The 19,391-nt window shown below is 42.6% G+C and overlaps 1 protein-coding gene across 2 annotated transcripts in view; it reads right to left on the reverse strand.

Moving 5' to 3' along the window:
* Nucleotides 1-19,391, reverse strand: part of Synpo2 (synaptopodin 2) — a 158,871-nt gene that overhangs the window by 37,706 nt on the left and 101,774 nt on the right. For both annotated transcript variants that reach the window (XM_028881467.2, XM_028881466.2), the window contains exons 2-3: nucleotides 5,313-5,464; nucleotides 943-1,736 (exon numbers count right to left, since the gene is read on the reverse strand). In XM_028881467.2, the coding sequence (XP_028737300.1) occupies nucleotides 943-1,736; nucleotides 5,313-5,464 (946 nt within the window). The remainder of the gene's footprint in view (nucleotides 1-942; nucleotides 1,737-5,312; nucleotides 5,465-19,391) is intronic.

Raw genomic sequence — 19,391 nt, forward strand, 5'->3', positions numbered from 1 at the left:
AGCGGCGGCGGCGGCAGCGGGCACTTGCCAACAGAGCTACAAATGGCTGTGCTAAAAATATGCACCCAAAGGAACAACAAGGACTAGAAAGCTGAGGCATCACTTGGGGTAACCAACTTCATTGCTATCGCGTACAGTCAGCCTTTGCAGCCTCAACGTGAACCCCAAAGTCTGTAAAACTAAAGAACCATGTCTATGAAAGAAAAAATAGTGACACTTAACTGCCATTCTCGACCTCCTTCTATTTGTGACCTTAGTAACCCAGATAAAACAAAACGCCAGCAGGGGCCTTGCATTCAGCCCCATTTTCTGTGGGAGAACCCTGCGCTGCCTGCCCATAGCCCTGGAGACCAGGCCTGGAAGGTGAAGTACACCGCCACCTAGTGAGCCTTCCGCCCGGCAAGGATCATGTAACTGTTGGGCATCACACATGCCCCTGTCCATCAAACACTTCTGCAAGCATCATCAAGCCGCAGAATGCCTTTTTTTTTTTTTCCAAAATGAAGCTCTGTCTTTCATATCAGTGTGGAGCCTGCCTTAGAGGCACTTCAGAAGAAGGCAGAACTGTTTTTGTCATTTAAACTGAACCCACTTAACTTCTAATGCTCTGAAAAGTATTTTAATACGAAATGTCATAACATTCTTCAACAAATAAAAAGAGGCACATTCCGTATTTCTTTAACAGTTCCTGCATCTTTGGGGATAAAATGTTTATGAAAAATATTTCAGTCCAACATGAAGTTCAAATTTACTGCTTCCAATCCCCAAACTGGTATTCTCCACACTATTTATATTTGTTATTTTGTGCATTAATTAAAGCATTAGAGATGGTAAAGGGGTATAAGAAAAACCTTTTATAAAAAAATTCATGCAGTCCAACTAACAAAATACAGTAAATTCCCAGCTCCCAGGACACCGGCCCCCAACCCCGGCAGGACTTACGAGCATGTCGTGCTCTGTGCTTGTGTGGTCTGCTGTGGTCCTTTCCTGAGCGTTGATCTTCCCCCTGCTCGGTGCCTTCTGGTGAGACCGCAAAGGAGACCAGAGAAGGAGGTGCTTCTGACTGCCCTCCTTCCACCCCAGAAGCTACACACCCCTTTCCTGCCTTCAGCCGGCACTCTTCCGCCTTCTGCCTGTCACAGCCCTCTAGAATCACTTCCACCTGGGGCAGCCCTGCGCCTCCTGCTTCTCTTCCTTGGATCACTCTCAACTCCCGGCCACTGGAGGTCTGGATTGTCGCGCTGGACAGCAGAGAAGTGCCTGCTGCCTCGGGAGCAGCGATCGAATTTATGTGGACGGTCTTCTCGTGCTGTGAACTCCAGCCTGGTTCAGGAGACTTGGATTTTTCATTTCCCTGGAGAGCTGCTATCGGGCCTCGAGTGCATTGATGTCTTTCCTTTGGGAGCGACAGTTGCAGCTCAACCACACAGCCTGGCTGGCCTGCTTCTGTCTCTTCCCTTAAGATGACCTCTTCTACCAAGTGTCCTTCTTGGGAGCCAAGCATCTGGGGAATGTTTTCTCCTGTTGTACATTCCGCATAACCCCAATCATTTCCTTGGTCATCGGTTAGGGGAACTCTACTTTGGACTGGAGCAAGGAAGAAGTCTTTGCACTGGGGCTTTGTGGCTGGAAGAATCTGCAGGGTGGTACTTTCCATGGGCCCCTCATGTGGAAGATGTTGGTGGTTTATGTTTTCTGTTTCAGAGTCCAAAGTCTCAGTTGTCCCACTAGACGGTCTGCATACAGAAATAATCCCAAACAATTAAGTCAGCTTGTGTCCCACCTGCCAAAGGATTTCCCAACAGTTATGATGTTTCATGCATGGTTCAATAAAATTATCCCAATATCTGCAACGTATTAGAAAACAGAACTTGACAGCACATCTACATGGTTACTAAAGAGCAAGATAAAATTGTCTTTCAAGGGCAAGAAAATTGCTTACAAATATTTTGAAATCTAAACCCATCTTCAATTCAGCCTTTACTTGTAAAAAGCACTGGATAGAGCTATCTGTGTGGCCCTCACTTGAAATTGTTTGGGTTTTCTCAAAGAACTATGTTTGCTGTAGGTGACCAGGAACTTCAGTGTCCTCTGGAGTAAATTTTGGCCAGGCCATCATCAAGTTACATAGACACATCTGGAGCATCAGATCCACCTTAAACTATAAGCCATTTTTAGCCATGGTATATGCTTGAAAGGATGAAACGGAAGTCCATTTTTAAGCTCTAGCGAGCCGAGTAGACCCCAGCCCAGATCCCCCAGACAAAGAGCAATCCTGTCTATGCTGCAATTAATTGCTAAGTCATGTGGTATTTACAATCTGAGATGTCACCCCTTCTCTTTGCGCCTGTCACTTCCAGTGTTTTCCTTAGAAAATCTCTGTCCTCAGACTGGTTCTTCATCTCTGCTAAGGAGACCAGAGCTATTCCACAGGCCCCTCTGAGGAAAACCTCTCCATTCACAGTAGTCAGGTTTGCATATTAGGGTTTATGAGAAGCAATGTCAACTTGGGAGTCAAGTAACTCCTTCTTAAATATCCGAGCTCTAAGCCCATTTTTAAGAGAAGTGTCCTTCACAGAACAGCTGTCTGAGACGCCTTCATTTCTCATACGTGTCAAGTTTTCAAGCAGTAGCAGCTCTCTCTTCCCTTCTTGCTTCCTTAGGATGGATCCTACTGGTGCAGGGATCGTCCACACAAGGGGAGCTCCTACTTCTCTTCTACTCAAAGAAATTTATTCTAGAAGTATGTGGGAGTGGAATTTTAGGTCAATGTACAAAATGTTTACCTCTGTAATCTTGACTACATTTAGAAAAACCCAACAAAAATCAAACCAGTTGTTGCTTTCTCTTTGTAAGCCATCTGAAAAGCTCCATAACAGTATACCATTTAAAAATTATAAAAGCAAAACAAAATAACATAAAAATAAGCCACGTGGCGGTAGTGGTGCATGCCTTAAATTCCAGCTCTTGGGAGGCAGAGGCAGGTGGATCTCTGAGTTTGAGGCCAGCCTGCTCTACAGAGGGAGTGAGTTCCAGGACAGCCAGGACTGTCTAGAGAAACTCTGTCACGAAAAACCAAAACCAGTGACAACAACAAACAAAACAAAACAAAAATTATACTTTTTGAAATATGTTGTCAGCAGATTAGGCTATTCTTTCCACTTTTTGAGACAGGGGCTTTACACTGTAGAGCACATGGGCCTGGAATTCACTCCATAGCCCAGGCTTCGAGTCATAAAGATCCTCCTGTCTCAGCTTCCTGGGAGTTGAGACTATAAGGATGAGCTAGCAGTCCAGGTAGTTCATTCGCATGCAGGAAATGATGAATACCTCTATGCAACTGAATCCGAGAGCACCAAAGTCAGAGAGGTTTAATCTAACTGAATTTGGGATAAAGGCAGCTGAAATCACTTTGAACTATTTTATTCATCAATTATGCATCTAAAAAAAGAGTAGCTTCAGTTCATCCCAGCCTTATAGACTGTGATATAGGCAACCAGGCTAGTGCTAATATTTCTTGCGGGCTGAAACGAAATGCATACACATGAATAAAAAAGTCAAAGACATGGGAGGGAGATACATGCACACAGGTACTCAATCTCACCATTTGCACAATTAGAAAATCATTTGCGTTTAATTTTTTTATGATTTTAATAACATCTAAGGTAATAAAGATTCAGTATTAAGTGGCTAGTTTTTGTTTTGTTTTTAAATAATGTTAGCCAGCCATCTCTGGGTGTAAGGTCAAACTCGGGTCCTCTGGATGACTATCACATGACTGAGGGTTGTTTAGCTTCAGGAACATGTGCAGATGTCCACATTGCTGTTGCTTTAAGGCTCATAAATTGAACATTTCATTTGAATCCCATTCATTAACTATTTATTTTTTAAAATGTTGACTGATTTATTTTATTATTTTATGTGTGTGAGTGTTTTGCCTGCATGTATATATGTGTACCACGTTTATGCCTGGTGCCTTTGAAGGTCAGAAAAGGGCCTCCAACCCCTGGGACTGGAGTTACAGACAGTTTTGAGCTACCATATGAGTGCTAAGAATCAATCCATGTCCTATGCAAGAGCAAAAAGTACTCTTAAGCATTGTCCCAACTCTCCAATTAATTGTGTCTTAGAAATTTAAAATACTTAAGAGAAAAACAAAACAAAACATGAGTCTAGCAATTCGGAGCATCAGAGAACCAGTCCATTGTTTATTTCTAAAACAAGGTAAGTACCTAAGTTTGAGCTTTGAACTAAATGTTTTCTCTTGTCATAACATCATGATGGAAACAGGAACCAGCAGAACATGTCCCAGACAAGTATGTTCCGGAGAAACTGGCCTCGTTAAGTCAGTAAAGACCCAAAATGGGAACGAAATAGAAGAGATTGATTCCCTGTTCAAACGTAGACTCCTTCCAGAGGGGAAGACGGAAGTTTTCAAACACTTAGTGACTGACAGAGAATGGGAGCAAACCCAGGAACAATGCTTTCTCATCAGCATTCCTGATACATTGTTTGTTTTGTTTCTGTTTTTTTGTTTGGTTGGTTGGTCGGTTTTTAAATAGTTACTTTTTTACTGGTTACTTTTAAAATCAAAAGCCAACATTATCATAAGTGGGATCCAAAGAGCTTGATGAGTAAATATTTATATACAATATACATGCACTCATACATACACCACACACACACACACACACACACACACACACACACACACACACACACACACACGGACTCATATATCACATGGCAGTGTGTGGGGGGTGTTTCTTCTACACTGTAAATAATACTTTGATAGCACCAAATCTTTATCTAGCCTGCTTCTCCATACCCAAATATGGTTTTATTGGAAGTCCTAAGAAGTAAAAAAATCTACTTTTAAGCATTTTGTTCCCCACCACCAAGGCATCATTTCTGTATTAAAAAAATATTTTATTGGTCAACAGTTCAATGCACAATCATTTCCAATTCATCTTCTAAGAATTATAATCCCAGACTTACAGAAACTCTTCACCTTGGAAATGGTATTATTGCGGTAAGTACACTGATCTTTCTAAAAAGGTGGTCTAAAACACCTAAGATTTTCAACCAAGTACTTGACATAAATATTTTCAAGTTAATTCTCAACCAGCCAGAAAGCCCCATTGAATGGAGCTGCTTGTTCTCACACACTGTGGTGATCTGCTTAGCTGTCCTGACTTCCTATACAGTATCATGAGCTCCCTCATAACTCACAGGACCTCTATTTGTAGACCCTACAGTCATTCTCACTTAGCCTCAAGAAACAAATACTTCTGCCAACAAATTTGCTTTACCTTTTAATCAGCAACTGGAGAGAGTCTGTTATGCTCTCCATGAGCTTGATGACTTCAGGGTAGGTAAGGTCTGCACAGGAGTTGCCATTGATAGACACAACTTCATCCCCCTCACACAGGCCGGAGTCTGACGCCTTGCTCTGGCTTCGAATCTGGGTAGAGAAAAAAAAAATGAGGCAATAGTTAGAATCACATAACTGGTAGAAACTCTGTCATCTTCTCCAAGAGAGGCATAAAAAGGCCTGGAAATTATGAATCCAACCCTGACTTTTACTTCATCTACTAATCTGTAAGTTCATCTTAAACACTTCTTGCCTCCTACCAAACACACACACACACACACACACACACACACACACACACACACACACACAGTTTATGACTTACCATAACAACACCATTTAACTCATAATATTGAAAGGAAATAGGAAACAGGAACCAGAATAAAAGAAATAGAGAATGAAGAAGGATGGGGAAAGACACTGGACATTTTTATTGATGCAGAAAGTGACCACAGGAGCTTGGAGCACCGACTACAGGAAGCAGATGTTGGAGATGGCATCTCAGACAGACAAATGCTGAAAACCACCCCAGTACCCAAGGAGAGCATGTGAGTAGGATATTAAAGAGCAAGCCCAAGGAAGGACTCCTTGTTAAAATGAACTATTCAGCCAGGCATGGTGGCGAAGGCACTTTGGCCAGTTTGGTTGCACACAGATTATTCCAGGTCAGCTAGGGCTACCTAGACAGACCCTGTCTCAAAACAAAAAAAAACCAAAAAACCTACCAAAAAACAGACAGAAAAAAAAGTAGTCAGGACATGTTATTAAGGACAAATTTTAGCAAAAAGAAAAAAATGATGACAATTAAAAATAATAAAAAAAATAAAAATAACAGCCATGCTCTAGAAGGCCTGCACCACATTCTGCCACCAAATGTGGCTGAAAAAACAACTGAACACAAACCTGGAAGGGACTCTAGACTATTAGCATAATGGCAGAGGAGTCCCATCAGCCCCACAATGAGCAGATGTGTAACTATGCCCCTACAGAACTGGATGTTAACCTCAGGCTGCCCTTTCAGGCCCACTTTCCCGCTCCCTTGGGCAGTGGCCTCTGGGGACCCACAGGCTGGACTCCCTCACACTCTGGCTTGTGGTGGTTGGATTGGTCAACAGAAAGCTCCAGGAAGAGTTCGAAGGGCGTGGGGAACAAGACAGAAGAGCTCACGGCCTCCTCAGGGTCTGCTGGGCTTCCGTTTGGCAATGGCTCTGCTCTTTGGTCTGGATAGTTCTAATGCTTGTCCGTCTGTCCCGTGGCCTTAACTTTTGTTGTGCTCCAACAACACGCACTGTCAACTTGAGTCTCTAGGCCTAAGGTATCCATACCACAGGGTGTCGGGATGGATTCTGAATTCTGTACCCTTCGCGAGTACAGACTCTTACTCAGAGGGGCCCTTCAACAACAATACAAAGTCAGAGTTTTAAGCAGCTTTTGAGCTTGCAGAGCAAGGTGAAAAACTGATTCTTGGAAGGTAAGTCCCCAAGACAACAGAGATGTCTGTCATCCAAGCACTCGTTGCTCGGGAAACATGCAGTCTATCACCATGCTTAGGCTTGTCAAGGGGAGCTTTTAACGGTGTCTGAGTAAGCCGATGCATGAGCGTCGGGGTCATCGGCATCCTTCAGTGTGTGCGGGCTACATTCCCAACCAACGGCTAAGATTGTGCTTCACTGGTCTCCATGTTTGTCTGCAAAACAGACCTGCTGCTATGCCCTCAAGAACCATGGAATGGCCGGGCTTGGTGGTGCACACCTGTAATCCCAGAACTCTGGAGTCTGAGGCAGAAGGATTCCTGTGAATGAGACACTTCTCAAACAAACAAGCAAAAACAGTTAAGAATGGCAATAGTTTCCTTGCCCTGATGATTTTCTGAAAGACTAATCTTTTTCTCTTTTAGTTGGTTTTGATTTTACCTTTTTGTTTTTGGTGTTGTTTTCTTTCCTTTTTTTTTCTTTTTTTTTTGTGAAAGAGAATATGAAGTTGGATCTGGGAGGAGTTTGGGGCAGAGAAAGAAGATGATCGAAATACATTGTATGAGAAGACAAGGATATGAAAGAGCAGACTAGAACAGGGTAAAAAGTAAGCCAAGAGAAAACTTCAGTGTCAGAGGCAAAAAATGCATCCTGGTTAGCATAGAAACTCAAACAAATAAGATGGAGCAGGTCCTTGAGAAAATGCCTAGCATGCATGATAAAGAAAAAAAATGGAGTAGATCAACGGTCAGTGTGGAGGCCTGGCAAGGGTGTTGATGAGGCTACCCTGTTCCTGCCGCTGCCTTCCAGTGTTCTGTGTGTGCCACAGAGGCTGACAAGAGTCAGTTTTCCCAGGCACTCACTCCTCACCAGGGAGTGCCAGCACAGCAGGTACACCGGTGGGAAGCTTATTCATTTATTCATTTATTGCGAAACAGGGTCTCCTGTAGCCCAGGCTGGCCTTGAACTTCTGATCTCCCTGCCTCGGCCTCCTATGTGCTGAGATTCCAAGCCTGTGCTGCAAGTTGAATTTGGAACTGAGCTAAGAAAAGAGGCATCCACTTGGGAGGCTCCCGTTTGGTTGGTACTGATCTGCTGGATGATAGCTCTCTGGTTCCTCAGTTTTATGGCTGCATATTGAACCCTGGACCCAGCTGAAATCCCAGGAACATCCCGGCTCCTCACTTTCCTTATTAAGTCAAGTGTTGCCAATCCCGTGGGCAGCCAGATCCTCCACATCCTTGAGGTCACTGCTGGAGGCCCTTCCTAAACTCCACCCTTCCAGACCTGTCAAGAATTCTACATGATATTTATTGAATAAAAAACTTTTCCTTTTGGACGGTTGGTTAGTTGTTCTTACCCGTAGGAACAAGTCACCATAAAAGTTAAACACATTCCTCGTAGCAATTTTGAACATATTCCTAGAACAGTAACTCACAGAAGAGAGGGCCTTAATCCAGGGGGCTGCGTGCTTAAGAATCCGCATACCAATGGGATTCCACAGGCAGAAACCATATAGCAATGCAGCAGCTACGCTGTGTGACGAAGCCACCGCCACACTGTTAGAAGACCCACAGCTACAAACATGGAATGGTATTCTTCACCTCTCGTTCTCCCCTGAGAATGGAAACGTCTTAGCGCTTCCTGAAAACACAGACAGACCAGAGCCTGTGCTGAATGTGTCCCCGGTATATATATTTTTTTCATTGCATTAAATTATGAAAGCCTGCACACAGAGATTTACAACTATATAGTAGAGTCTTTTTTAATAAATATTTATGCAGAATGTGAAAAAAAGTGCTTTTTAAAGAGTTCATTTATAAAGCATTCATTAAGGTAAAAAAATGCCCATGTGCCCCAGAGATGTGGCTCAGTGGTACAGTACTTGCCTATCATGCTTTTGGGCGTGGATTCTACCCATAGATAAGGTGGGGGAGCATGACTAAAATTTATAACAGATTAACTTCACAGTCTCTTGAATTGGAATTGATAAGGAAAAAGCAGAAGCAGACACATTATTTGGGTTTTCCAAACCTCAATTCATATTTGTCAATTGGACACACAACCTATTACTAAACAATTCTTCATATTCTGTGTTTTTATTCCTTTTTATTGAAAATAGATTTTCTTCCATATAATATATTCTGATTGCAGTTTTCCTTCCTCCACCCAACTCTTCCCAGATCACCCTACCTCCCCACCTACCTAACTCTACACCCTTTCTTTCTCTATCTCGTTAGAAAACAAACAGGCATCTAATAAAATAAAATAAAAACAAGAACAGGACAGAATAAATAAACCAACAGGGGTGGTGGAAGAACCAAAGCAAAAGCACAAGAAACACAGACAGATGCAGAGACACATTTGCACACACAGAAATGCCATAAAAAGACGAAAATCGGAAACTATACTACATAAGCAGAAGACCTGTAAGATTATATATTAAAAAAAGCCAAACAAAATATTATGAGACAGAAAACACCCCCAAATACCATTGAGTTGTTTTGTGTTAGCCATCCACTGCTGCCCTTAGGTGTGGCTTGTATACTCAGTGAGACTCTGGTGCAGAAAATTAGGGTTTCCCTTGTGGACTGTTATCAGTTAGAGATAGCTAGGTGAGGATGGGGGCTTGTGTCTGCTTCCCTCTCAGCCTTGGGACCCATCTGGCTGAAACCTACACAGGCCCTGTGCATGCTGCCTCAGTGTCTGTGATTTGTTAAGTTATCTGGGCAACCATGTTCTTGCTAATGTGTCAATGTGGATGGGGATTTCACATGGCCCCCCGGTAGGTGAAGAGCTACAGGCAATCAGTGACTATAGAGAGAGAAAGAATTGGTCTTCTGTAGGGATGAGCCCTGTAACTGGTTATCTAACACCAAGTTGTCAGCCCTAAATACACACGAACACACACACACACACACACACATACAGTGTATATGTGTGTGAATGATGGTTCACATGTGTGGATGCATGTGTGTTTGCCCAAATGTATTTTGTGTGGTCAATATATAGTGAAAAAGTTTTTCACTTAAAATTTTGCAGATTAGTAAAAGGGTATCAGTCCTTTTCTTGGTCTTCTTAGTTTTATACGATTCTAATAAACCTTGTTTATTTTAGAGAAAGTTGGAAGTGGTAGACAAACATGTACCCATACATTACTGTGCTTAGTTGATTCTACTGGCAAAGCCATGGAATAAAGGCCAAAATCTAAAAGCACATGAAACACTAGACTGTTTCACTGACGAGCGGAAGCACCGATTGACTCAACAGGATTGGATGTCTCTGCATTACTCAAGTAAAATAGTGATTCTAAGTCTTCAAAATGTTTAACTCATTTGTAGTGGATCAGTGTGATGCAGAAGCTCATGTGCTTTTTCAATAAATGTTCATTCTCAAGAAACTAAAGAAGAAGCCGGATAATCCGAAGGTGTGATTAGACCCGAGGCAAGCACATGCATGAGGAAGGGACCCACTTTAGAAATTGAAGTTTTAATCCAGAGAATTGAGGAGGGATGCGCAGAACATTCCTGAAGTAGAATTGGGATAAAAAGAGGAGCAGTAACTTCTTCACAAAGCTGAGATGATGGCAGTCCCCAGCTGCTGGACACACTGAGAAGACAGGGGCAAAGCATAGTAACATGGCCAGAGCAGGGTGCTGTGGATATCGCTTTGTATAAATAAAGTGCTGATTGGCCAGTAGCCAGGCAGGAAGTATAGGCATGACAAGCAGAGAAGAGAATTCTGGGAAGTGGAAGGCTGAGTCAGAGAGACACTGCCAGCTGCCGCCATAACAAGCGACATGTGAAGATGCCAGTAGGCTACAAGCCATGTGACAAGGTATAGATTAATAGAAATGGGTTAATTTAAGATATAAAAAGTTAGCAAGAAGCCTGTCACAGTCATACAGTTTGTAAGCAATATAAGTCTCTGTGTGTTTACTTGGTTGGGTCTGAGCGGCTGTGGGACTGGCGGGTGACAGAGATTTGTCCTGACTGTGGGCCAGGCAAGAAAACTCTAGCTACATGATGGGAACTTAATTGTATCAGGAAGACTGAGCTCTTTAATGGGAGTGCTGGTCACACGTTCATATTCTGACATATTAGTAAATCAGGATTTAGTTTAGGCCATCTTCCGAATTCATGTAACTAAAATGGCAATGATCCAACGTAAATCTTAGGTGCCATCAGCACTCCTGAAGATGACAGAGATGTCAAAGATACTCTCGTTTGTAGGTCCTCCTAGCATTTGTAATATTCGAAATAAAAAATGAGAAATTTAAATTTTATTAATTTGCTTAAAAATAGCAGTGACATTTAGCATAAAATGCATTTTATGTACCCCTGAAAGGCATGTTTTCTAAAACAGAGATTTTTTAGTAGTAATAGTGGCATTATTACTTTTCACTTCCGTAAATTTCTTCCGTCTCTGAGTTTAGTAGACGACAGGCTGGTGTCTTATGTCCGTCTGCACGCGTCTGCTGTGTGTTGTTGTGTTGGTTAAAGCACATGAAGGAAATCAAGCCTCGGGCAGGCATAGAGTTGTAAATGGAATGCTTTTTTATTAAAGTTTGATTTGAACAGTGAATTTTATTGGTCTGGTTTGTTTTGTTATTGGCAATTAACATGTTAAGAACAAGATACATTTCAGCAATGTCATTTGGGGATGAGGTTCTGCCATGCAGACACACAGAGCTCGTGCTTGGAGATAGGAACTTCTGTGGGCTGAACTATAGTCTCCAGATTCATATGCTGAATTCCTAGTTTTCTGTTTTTGAAAATACATTTTTTCACATAATATATCCTGATTACAGTTCTCATACCCTCCTCCTATTTCTTCTCCACCTCCCCTCCCATCCAGATCCACTCCCTTTCTGTCTGTCACTGGAAAACAAACAGGCTTCTCAGGGATAAGAAAAAAAATATAGTAAAACAACATATTGGAGTTGAACAAAGCAAAGCAGCAGAAGGAAATGCACCCAAGAAAAGGCACAAAAAACAGATACAGACGCAGAGACCCACTCGTTTGTACATCAGGAATCCCATAAAAATACTAAACAGGAAACTAAAATATATACACAAAGAACCTTTGAGTACTCAGCCCTAAACAGGATGCTGCCATCAAATTCCTCCCCTCGGGGCTCAGGGGACCCATAATTTTTAGTAGTATTCTTTGATACCAAATTAAACTCAATAAATGATGGTTTCTAAAGTTTTAGTGTGGAATCTGATCCTGCTATAATGAGCTTTCTTTATATCCTGTTGAATTAAAAGCCATTGGCCCATCTGAACACAGAGGCTCATATCTAGAATCCCAGGACTTGAGAGGTTGAGACTGAGACCTTCCATGAGCTCCAGGTGACCTGGGCCACACAGTAAGTACCTGGCCAGCCTGGGCTACAGTGTGAAGCTCTGTCTCATAATAAAAGATGAAAAAAAGAGAGAAGGATACTAGTATGTTCACATCTTGGATGGGTATTTTTTTCATGTGTGGTTTTGGAATCCTGGTCATTTGATAAATATTCATTCATTACATGTTTTATTGATAATATAAATACTGATACATTTCCTTTTATAAGAACAAGACAATGACTCTTGCTAATGTCATCAAGGATAAGTAGTTCCTGGTGGGGAAGCAGCCAGATATACAATGGCTTACAAGACTGTCTCAGAATCCTATTTTTCCCTTGAAAGATCAAATATTGTCAGTTGTTTTTCTTGGGTGATGGGCTTGATTTCCTTGTTTTCTTAAAAATACCTACAAAATATGCAAATATACATAATCATGATTTGTCAATTATTCTTAAAAAATAATATCCTCAAACAAAATGGATAGTTCATCTTTTAGTTCAAACAAATAGGCAAATTCCTCAAAGAAAATGTTCTGTGGCTGATTCATGCCATGTGCTTTGCCTACACTTTTCATTTTGCTATACAGAATACTAAAAAGATGCACACTCGTAATGAAATGCAAACAGTCAAATGCCTGGCCCTGAGGAGGAGAATGACACCTGGTAAAGTTGGTTACCATTGCTTTGAATCATAAGAGTGCAAGTGCTTTTATTTATACTTGCTTTTACACCACCACAGCACAAACTGCAATATGATTTAAAAAGACAAAAAAACAAATAATGTCTTACTTAGTATTATCAAAATCATTCTGGTCTAAAGTATCTCAGATCTTATCAGACGACTATGGACCATGCTTTTGAAAGGTGTAAAGAGTTGGGATTCTAAACATCTTTGGCCTCTCAGGTAATTGAGTTAAACAGGAGGATGCCCCATCAAAGACAATGCAAGAGCAAGCAGGACCCAGGATGACCCAAGGAAGCAAGACTCACAGAAACCAGCAAAGGACGGTGCCTTGAAGAACTGTGTGCTGGGATTGGAAGCATGGTGGGAGCACTTGCCTAGCATGTGTGCTGAGAAAGCATGCCTAAAACCAACCATAAATACAGTCTAGAGGTCACTCTGGCCCTCTAGGGGGTTAGAGTCTTTTGTAAAGAGGAGAAAAGGGGAGATGGTTACTGTCCTACAATGTCAAGTTTGCTGTGGAACAATCTTCTCATTCAGTTTCTAAAGACAGCTAGCAAAAATTCCATGAGAGTTGACATTGCCACTCAAAGACCAGTGCATCTTCTTCAGTCTGAAGGACTGCCACAAATATGCCCTGAATAAAGGACAAGTGGGATAATTAAATTGTATCCAAAGGCTGATCTTCTGTCCCCAATCCCTGGGCTAACAGGCATTCTCAAAGCTACTACTTTCTGTTGACTTCTTTGGGTATGTATGGTATTATTATTAAAGCATTGTGAGATCAATAAGAGACTCCCATGTATTTACGGAAAGGAAATGGTTCTACTGAACATCAAACAGCAAAAGTAAGTGAATTTTCCCTATAGAGCCCTCAGTCACACCCTGACTTGATAACAAACTACAGCTGTGCCTGCCAGTGGCTCCATTTACATCACAGTTTGTGTGGCTCAGTGAGAGGAAAAGCCACAGGGTAGCCAGAAAAACCTACAAACATCCACTCTGTATAGATCTGCCTGCCATTTGTGGAAATGAACACATGCACAGACACAGACTGGAGCGTTGGGTCAAAGGCACCACCACAGTTGCCAATGAGCTTGGCGTGCCTGCTTGTCTTGGCAGGTCCGAGTGAGCAAGGCTGGGCAGTGAGGGAGACTTCCAAAGCAGGCACGTCAAAAAGAGAAGCCAAGATCCTGCCAGCTGACCTCTGTGCTCATGAGACTACACTGGCGATGAAGGGTGGAACCAGCCATGCTCCTCGTTGTGACTGGCTACAAGTTGTCCTGTTTAGTCCCGATCAAGGAAAGTCTGTGTGAATGTCATCATCCTGCCTAAAGGATCCTGGGCCATAGCCAGTCACGGAGAGTGTTGCAAAGGCAGACAAAAACCCTTGGCTCCTCTTACCAGCCAGTCACAAATCTGTGAGGAATTTATAAGGGAAATGAGGTTGGAGCACAAGCAGTTGCTTACATGTCTTCATTTGATTCATTCATTCATCATGCTATTGGCTGGATAAACTATCTGTTCACAACACAGTGACGCTTCTGATCAATACTACAGTGTCTAGAAGAATGCTCAAAACGGCTGCTGTGGGGGGCGGGGGGGAGCTCACAGAGCAGTTTTACAAAAGACTAGGGAAAAACTCACACTGGCTATTCAAAGTGGGGTCCGCACACCAGCATGCTGGAGGCAGCTTGTTAATAGGCTCCCTGCACAATTACTATACACATGAGGGGTTAAATCTGTACTGTACTCAAGGCTCACAAACCAGTGATGGCCTTCTAGATAGTGGCTTACTGGACATTATATTCCTGGGGCAGAGTATCTCAACACGCAGAAGAGCAGTTCTGTTCTACCATCTTCCATTGAAACTTTATCCCAGAAGCAGGAGTTTGTGTACCTGCATTTTTAGTGAGCATTATGTGGTTTGTGGGTTTACTTTAAATATGATAAACTATTGTGTTCCATAAAACACTCTAAGGAAAAATGTTGGGAGCCAACTCATGTGTATGTGTGATTTTTAATAAGTGACGTTTTCCAAGTAACTATAGTATTAACTTAATTCAATGGACTCTACTTTTCAAAGAACTAGAAGATGAATATATAATCACTATTTTATGGGTTTCTTTGGCATGGCTCTTTAACTATACAGCTTCTATTGTTCTAAAAACAAAGATGTTCCAAAGCCAAGACTCTGTGGGTAAGAACTGGCAAGCAATGTAAGCTGGCGTGCTGCTCAGGTCCAGCCTCCAACTGGAAAGACTACATACAGTCTTGATTTTGAGCATAAGCAGAATATGCATGCAAAGAGTGAGCCTTCAAAGCTGCTATGTGCAGCCTCCATTCACACAAAGAGCCCACGTACCATTTGATTATACTTGTGCCAAAAGCATAATAGAAAATAACAACACATCCAAATTCAAATTTACCATAACAAAACCCAAACAAATTATGTTTAGTATGTGTGTGCATGAGTGTGAATGCACACACGAATATGGGGGTACCCACAGAGACCAGAAGGCAGTATCATGTCGATTGATCAGGAGTTCTAGGGAGTTGTGAGCCACCAGATATGGGAATCAGAATCCAAACTCTGCTCCTTTGATAAAGAAGTCAGTGTTCCTAACTTCTGAGTCATCTCTCCAGCCCGCAACTAAAGCTTTCATTCACAAAATGTGTCCCGATGAAAACAAAAGATTTCCGTTGTTCAAACAATACTATATTAACAGAGGTGTAGACAGGACTTCAAGGAACAAACAAAAGATGTAGAAACATCTAGAGCTGGGAGTGTGGAAGGTCTCAGCATCCTAGCCCCTGAGATGTGGCAGTGGCAGGTTCACGGATGTGCAGGGTTGCTGACTGGTGTGGAGCAGAGGCAGCCTTGGTGGTGGAGCCCATGGTGAGCACAATAGGCAGGCGATTGTCCTCTGAGGTCATGAACTGCAGTCTCCAGGCTTTCCTGGGCAATGTAGAGAAGGCTAGAGCCTGGATCAAGGTTGAGGACCAATGAAAAGAAACCAGCCTGCTTTGTAAAGTAGTTTGAACTCCACAGGAAACCACTAACGGTGTGATTTAAGTATTTTTCTCTCTCACTGCCTTCTGTGACAGTCTGAAATCTTGGGCAGAGCCATTCTTGCCTTCCTTAGCCACCTCAGAGCCTAATTAGTCTCATTTCCAGGTATTAAAAGGTCCAATTCGATCTGACCCAGGACACCCATTTCTCAGGCATCTCAAACATCCTCAACTCAACATTCCTTACTCGCTGGTGCTGCTGGGGGCTCCCCGACAGGCAGTTTCTTATTGAGCTCCACCCTCTGACCCCCACTGCAGGGTGCAGAGGGGCTGAGAATGGGAGGAAGCTCAGCCTAAGGTCACTTGATACACCTGGGTCTTGTTTCTATTCCTGCCTTGGCTATCTTCTGTGAGTTGCAAGGCCACCTCTCCCATAGGACATACCACTAGATTCCGAGGCAACCTGAAGACCTCCCATCCCAGTATTTCCTGGTGCAGATGATTCATCCTCTGCGGCCTTCATGGTTCTTTCGCAGCTCCATCCTTCATGGTACACCCCTCTCTGCCTCATCTCTGCAACAGGTGACCTGAACAGAGTCTCTCTAGCCTACCCATGGCCCCGGGGAAACTCTGTACCCCTGATTCCCAAACAGCAGGGAGCAGATCTTTCTGCTGTGTCTTTTCAAACCTTCCTTTCACTGGCTGCCCCCAAAAAGTGAGCAGAAGGCCCTGCCCATCATCTACCTCACCAACTGGGAAAAATTCTGTCTGCCCTAAAGAGATTCCCCTTGAATTTCTGGCTTCCTCACACTGGCTGCTAAAGGTCACACCAGCTGACCGGCATAGGCCATCTTTAGAACACAGAGGCTGGTCCAGGATTCTGTGAAACGTGTGAACCTTTGGATTTGGGAGTCCCCAAACTCAGGAGTGAACAGAAGAAGATTTTAGTGCAACAAAATGAAACCGAAATTAATGCACAACATTCTCAATGAGCAAGATCACGTGACAGGGCTTTCCACGTAGGCCCAGCTCTAACCTGACTCAGGAAGGCATGATTCCTGATCCTGGCTTTCTTTACGGTTTTCATATTCTGTGAATCATTTCTTGATATTCATTTTATTTTTCAAATATTGAATTAAATACTATTTTTTTAACTCCTTGAAGTTCTGTCCACTGTAGAAAGCACAGGGTCTATTTGCTTATAGATTGTTGTTGATTGTTTTTTGCTCTTTTTTGGGGGGGCACCACCCAGCTCCCAAATAAATCACATGGAGACTTATTCTTATTTATGAATGTGGACTTAGCTTGTCTTATTTCTTGCTAGCTTTCCTCAACTTAAATTATCCTGTCTACCTTTTGCCTCTGGGTTTTTCCCGTTCTCTTATTTCTGTAAATCTTACTCCATTGCTCATTGTGTAGCTGGTGGCTGGTCCCTGATGTCCTCCTCCTTCTCTGGCTCCTCCTTTTCAATCCCCTCTTCCCAGATGTCTCCTTCTATTTATTCTCTCTGCCTGCCAGCTCCACCTAGCCTTTCTCATGCCTTGATATTTGACCATTCACCTTTTTATTAGATCACACAGGCAAAGGAACACAGCTTCACAGAGTTAAACAAATGAAGCATAAACAAAAGTAACACACCTTCAAATAATAGTCTACAACAATAGATAGAAATAGAGACACCAGAATTGTTAAACACCCAGGATTTTCTCTTCAATGGAAGGGATGTGAATACCTCTTTTCCATCCCGAAGGCTGGGAATGGATGTGTTAATAACCTGGTAATCTTTGCTATTCTGTAAAGCCAGCCCTCATGTGAATCCCCCTTGTTGTTAGAACACTGATAGAACCTGTGGTGTTTGAAAGGAAACGGCCCCTAAAGGGAGGGAGTGGCACTATTAGGAGGTGTGACCTTGTTGGAGGAAGTGTGTCACCTGGGGGTGGGCTTTGAGGTCTCTTTTTCTCAAGCTTCCCTCAGTGTGACAGTCAATAGACCTCCTGTTGCTTCCAAGATGTAGGACACTCAGCTGTTTCTCCACACCTTGTCTGCCTGCAGGCTGCCATGTCTGCATGCCTCCCACCACGAGGGACTGAACCTCGGAACTGTGAGCTGCCACCACAATGAAATGTGTCCTTTATAAGAGTTGTCGTGGTCATGGTGACTCTTCACAGTGATAGTAACCCTAAGACAGAACCCATCTTTACAAAAGAGGTCCCATGAACTCCACAAAAGAGTTTATTGTTAGGCTTATTACAGACCCTTCCTCCCTTGACTCTTATCCTGAGCGTTGTTTATCAGTCAATTGAACCATTCTTTTGACAGAGATCATAAATGCTTTGCAGAAGGCATGAACTTTGCAACAGAGTTTCAGTGTAGCCATGCCTTAAGTTTGTTGTGTTAACTGTGACAAGGAAACTTTCGCCCAGAGTTTTACTGTGTTTAAATACGTTTTTTAAAAAAAAAAGGCACTCAGGATCACACTCCAGAAGTTTGAACCAGCTTGGCTAAGTAAGTCGTGCTGAACTAGGTTTCTTTATTGCCTCTCAAGGTTCGTTTCTCTGCCAGTCACGGCATTTGGAGGAACCCCGATAGTTCACTCCTCTGTTATTAGACCTTTTGTTAAAAGGAGGCAGAGGTAAACAGATCTCTGTGAGTTCAAGGACCACTAAGTCTGTATGATTTTCAGACAGCCAGAACTACATAGTGAGACCCTGTCTGAAAACAAACAAACAAAAACAACAAAAGTTTTCTGAATGATTTTTTTTCCTGAGTGAATACTGTTTCGTGTGTGGACCCTGAGTGATACACGCAGGATGAAGGACATTTCTTTCACTTAGAAAAGGAAGTGTGAGTAGAGATGCAGGGACTTTGGGAGAAGGGAAGAAGTGGGTAAGAAAGAGGAAATGGCACTCCAGTTGGCTAGAACTTTCTTTAGGGAGAAAGGCAGAGGTTCAGAAGTTCAAGTGAAATGCAGACAATGAAAATTTAAATCCACCAGTGAGACTGGAAGCCACATCAATGAGTTATTTTTTTTATTGACAATAAAGCTAAAATGTCATAAAAATTGTAAAGACTGGAAGGCATGAAAAGGCACCACTCTGAACTGTTGCATGGTTCTCCTCCTCTGCGGGGAGTCTGAGTCTGATTCTGTGCCTGTCCAGGGCTTGGCTCTGTCCATTTAACGACTGAGCAGAACAATAGGGATGGTTGGTTGCTCAGGCATTGTGAGCTCGTGAACTGAATAAGGCACATTGTGTTTGCAACCAAAAGATGGATAGAACTGGGTACGTTCGTAATGACCAACGGAACACGAAGCATGAAGGGACCTTACATTCTATCTTATCTTGGAATTCTTGTGGCTAGAAGTGCCATAAGGGAGTTGAAAATTCATAATTAATGAAAGGCTGAGAACCTGATGTGTGTAATCCACAAACTTGCAAACTCCCATTATATCACTTTGAGTGTGGTGTGATAGAAAGTCAGCCTAATGACATAAGGCGACACCCA

This window comes from Peromyscus leucopus, chromosome 6 (genome assembly GCF_004664715.2).
Source record: "Peromyscus leucopus breed LL Stock chromosome 6, UCI_PerLeu_2.1, whole genome shotgun sequence".
In the NCBI taxonomy this organism is placed as follows: domain Eukaryota; kingdom Metazoa; phylum Chordata; class Mammalia; order Rodentia; family Cricetidae; genus Peromyscus; species Peromyscus leucopus.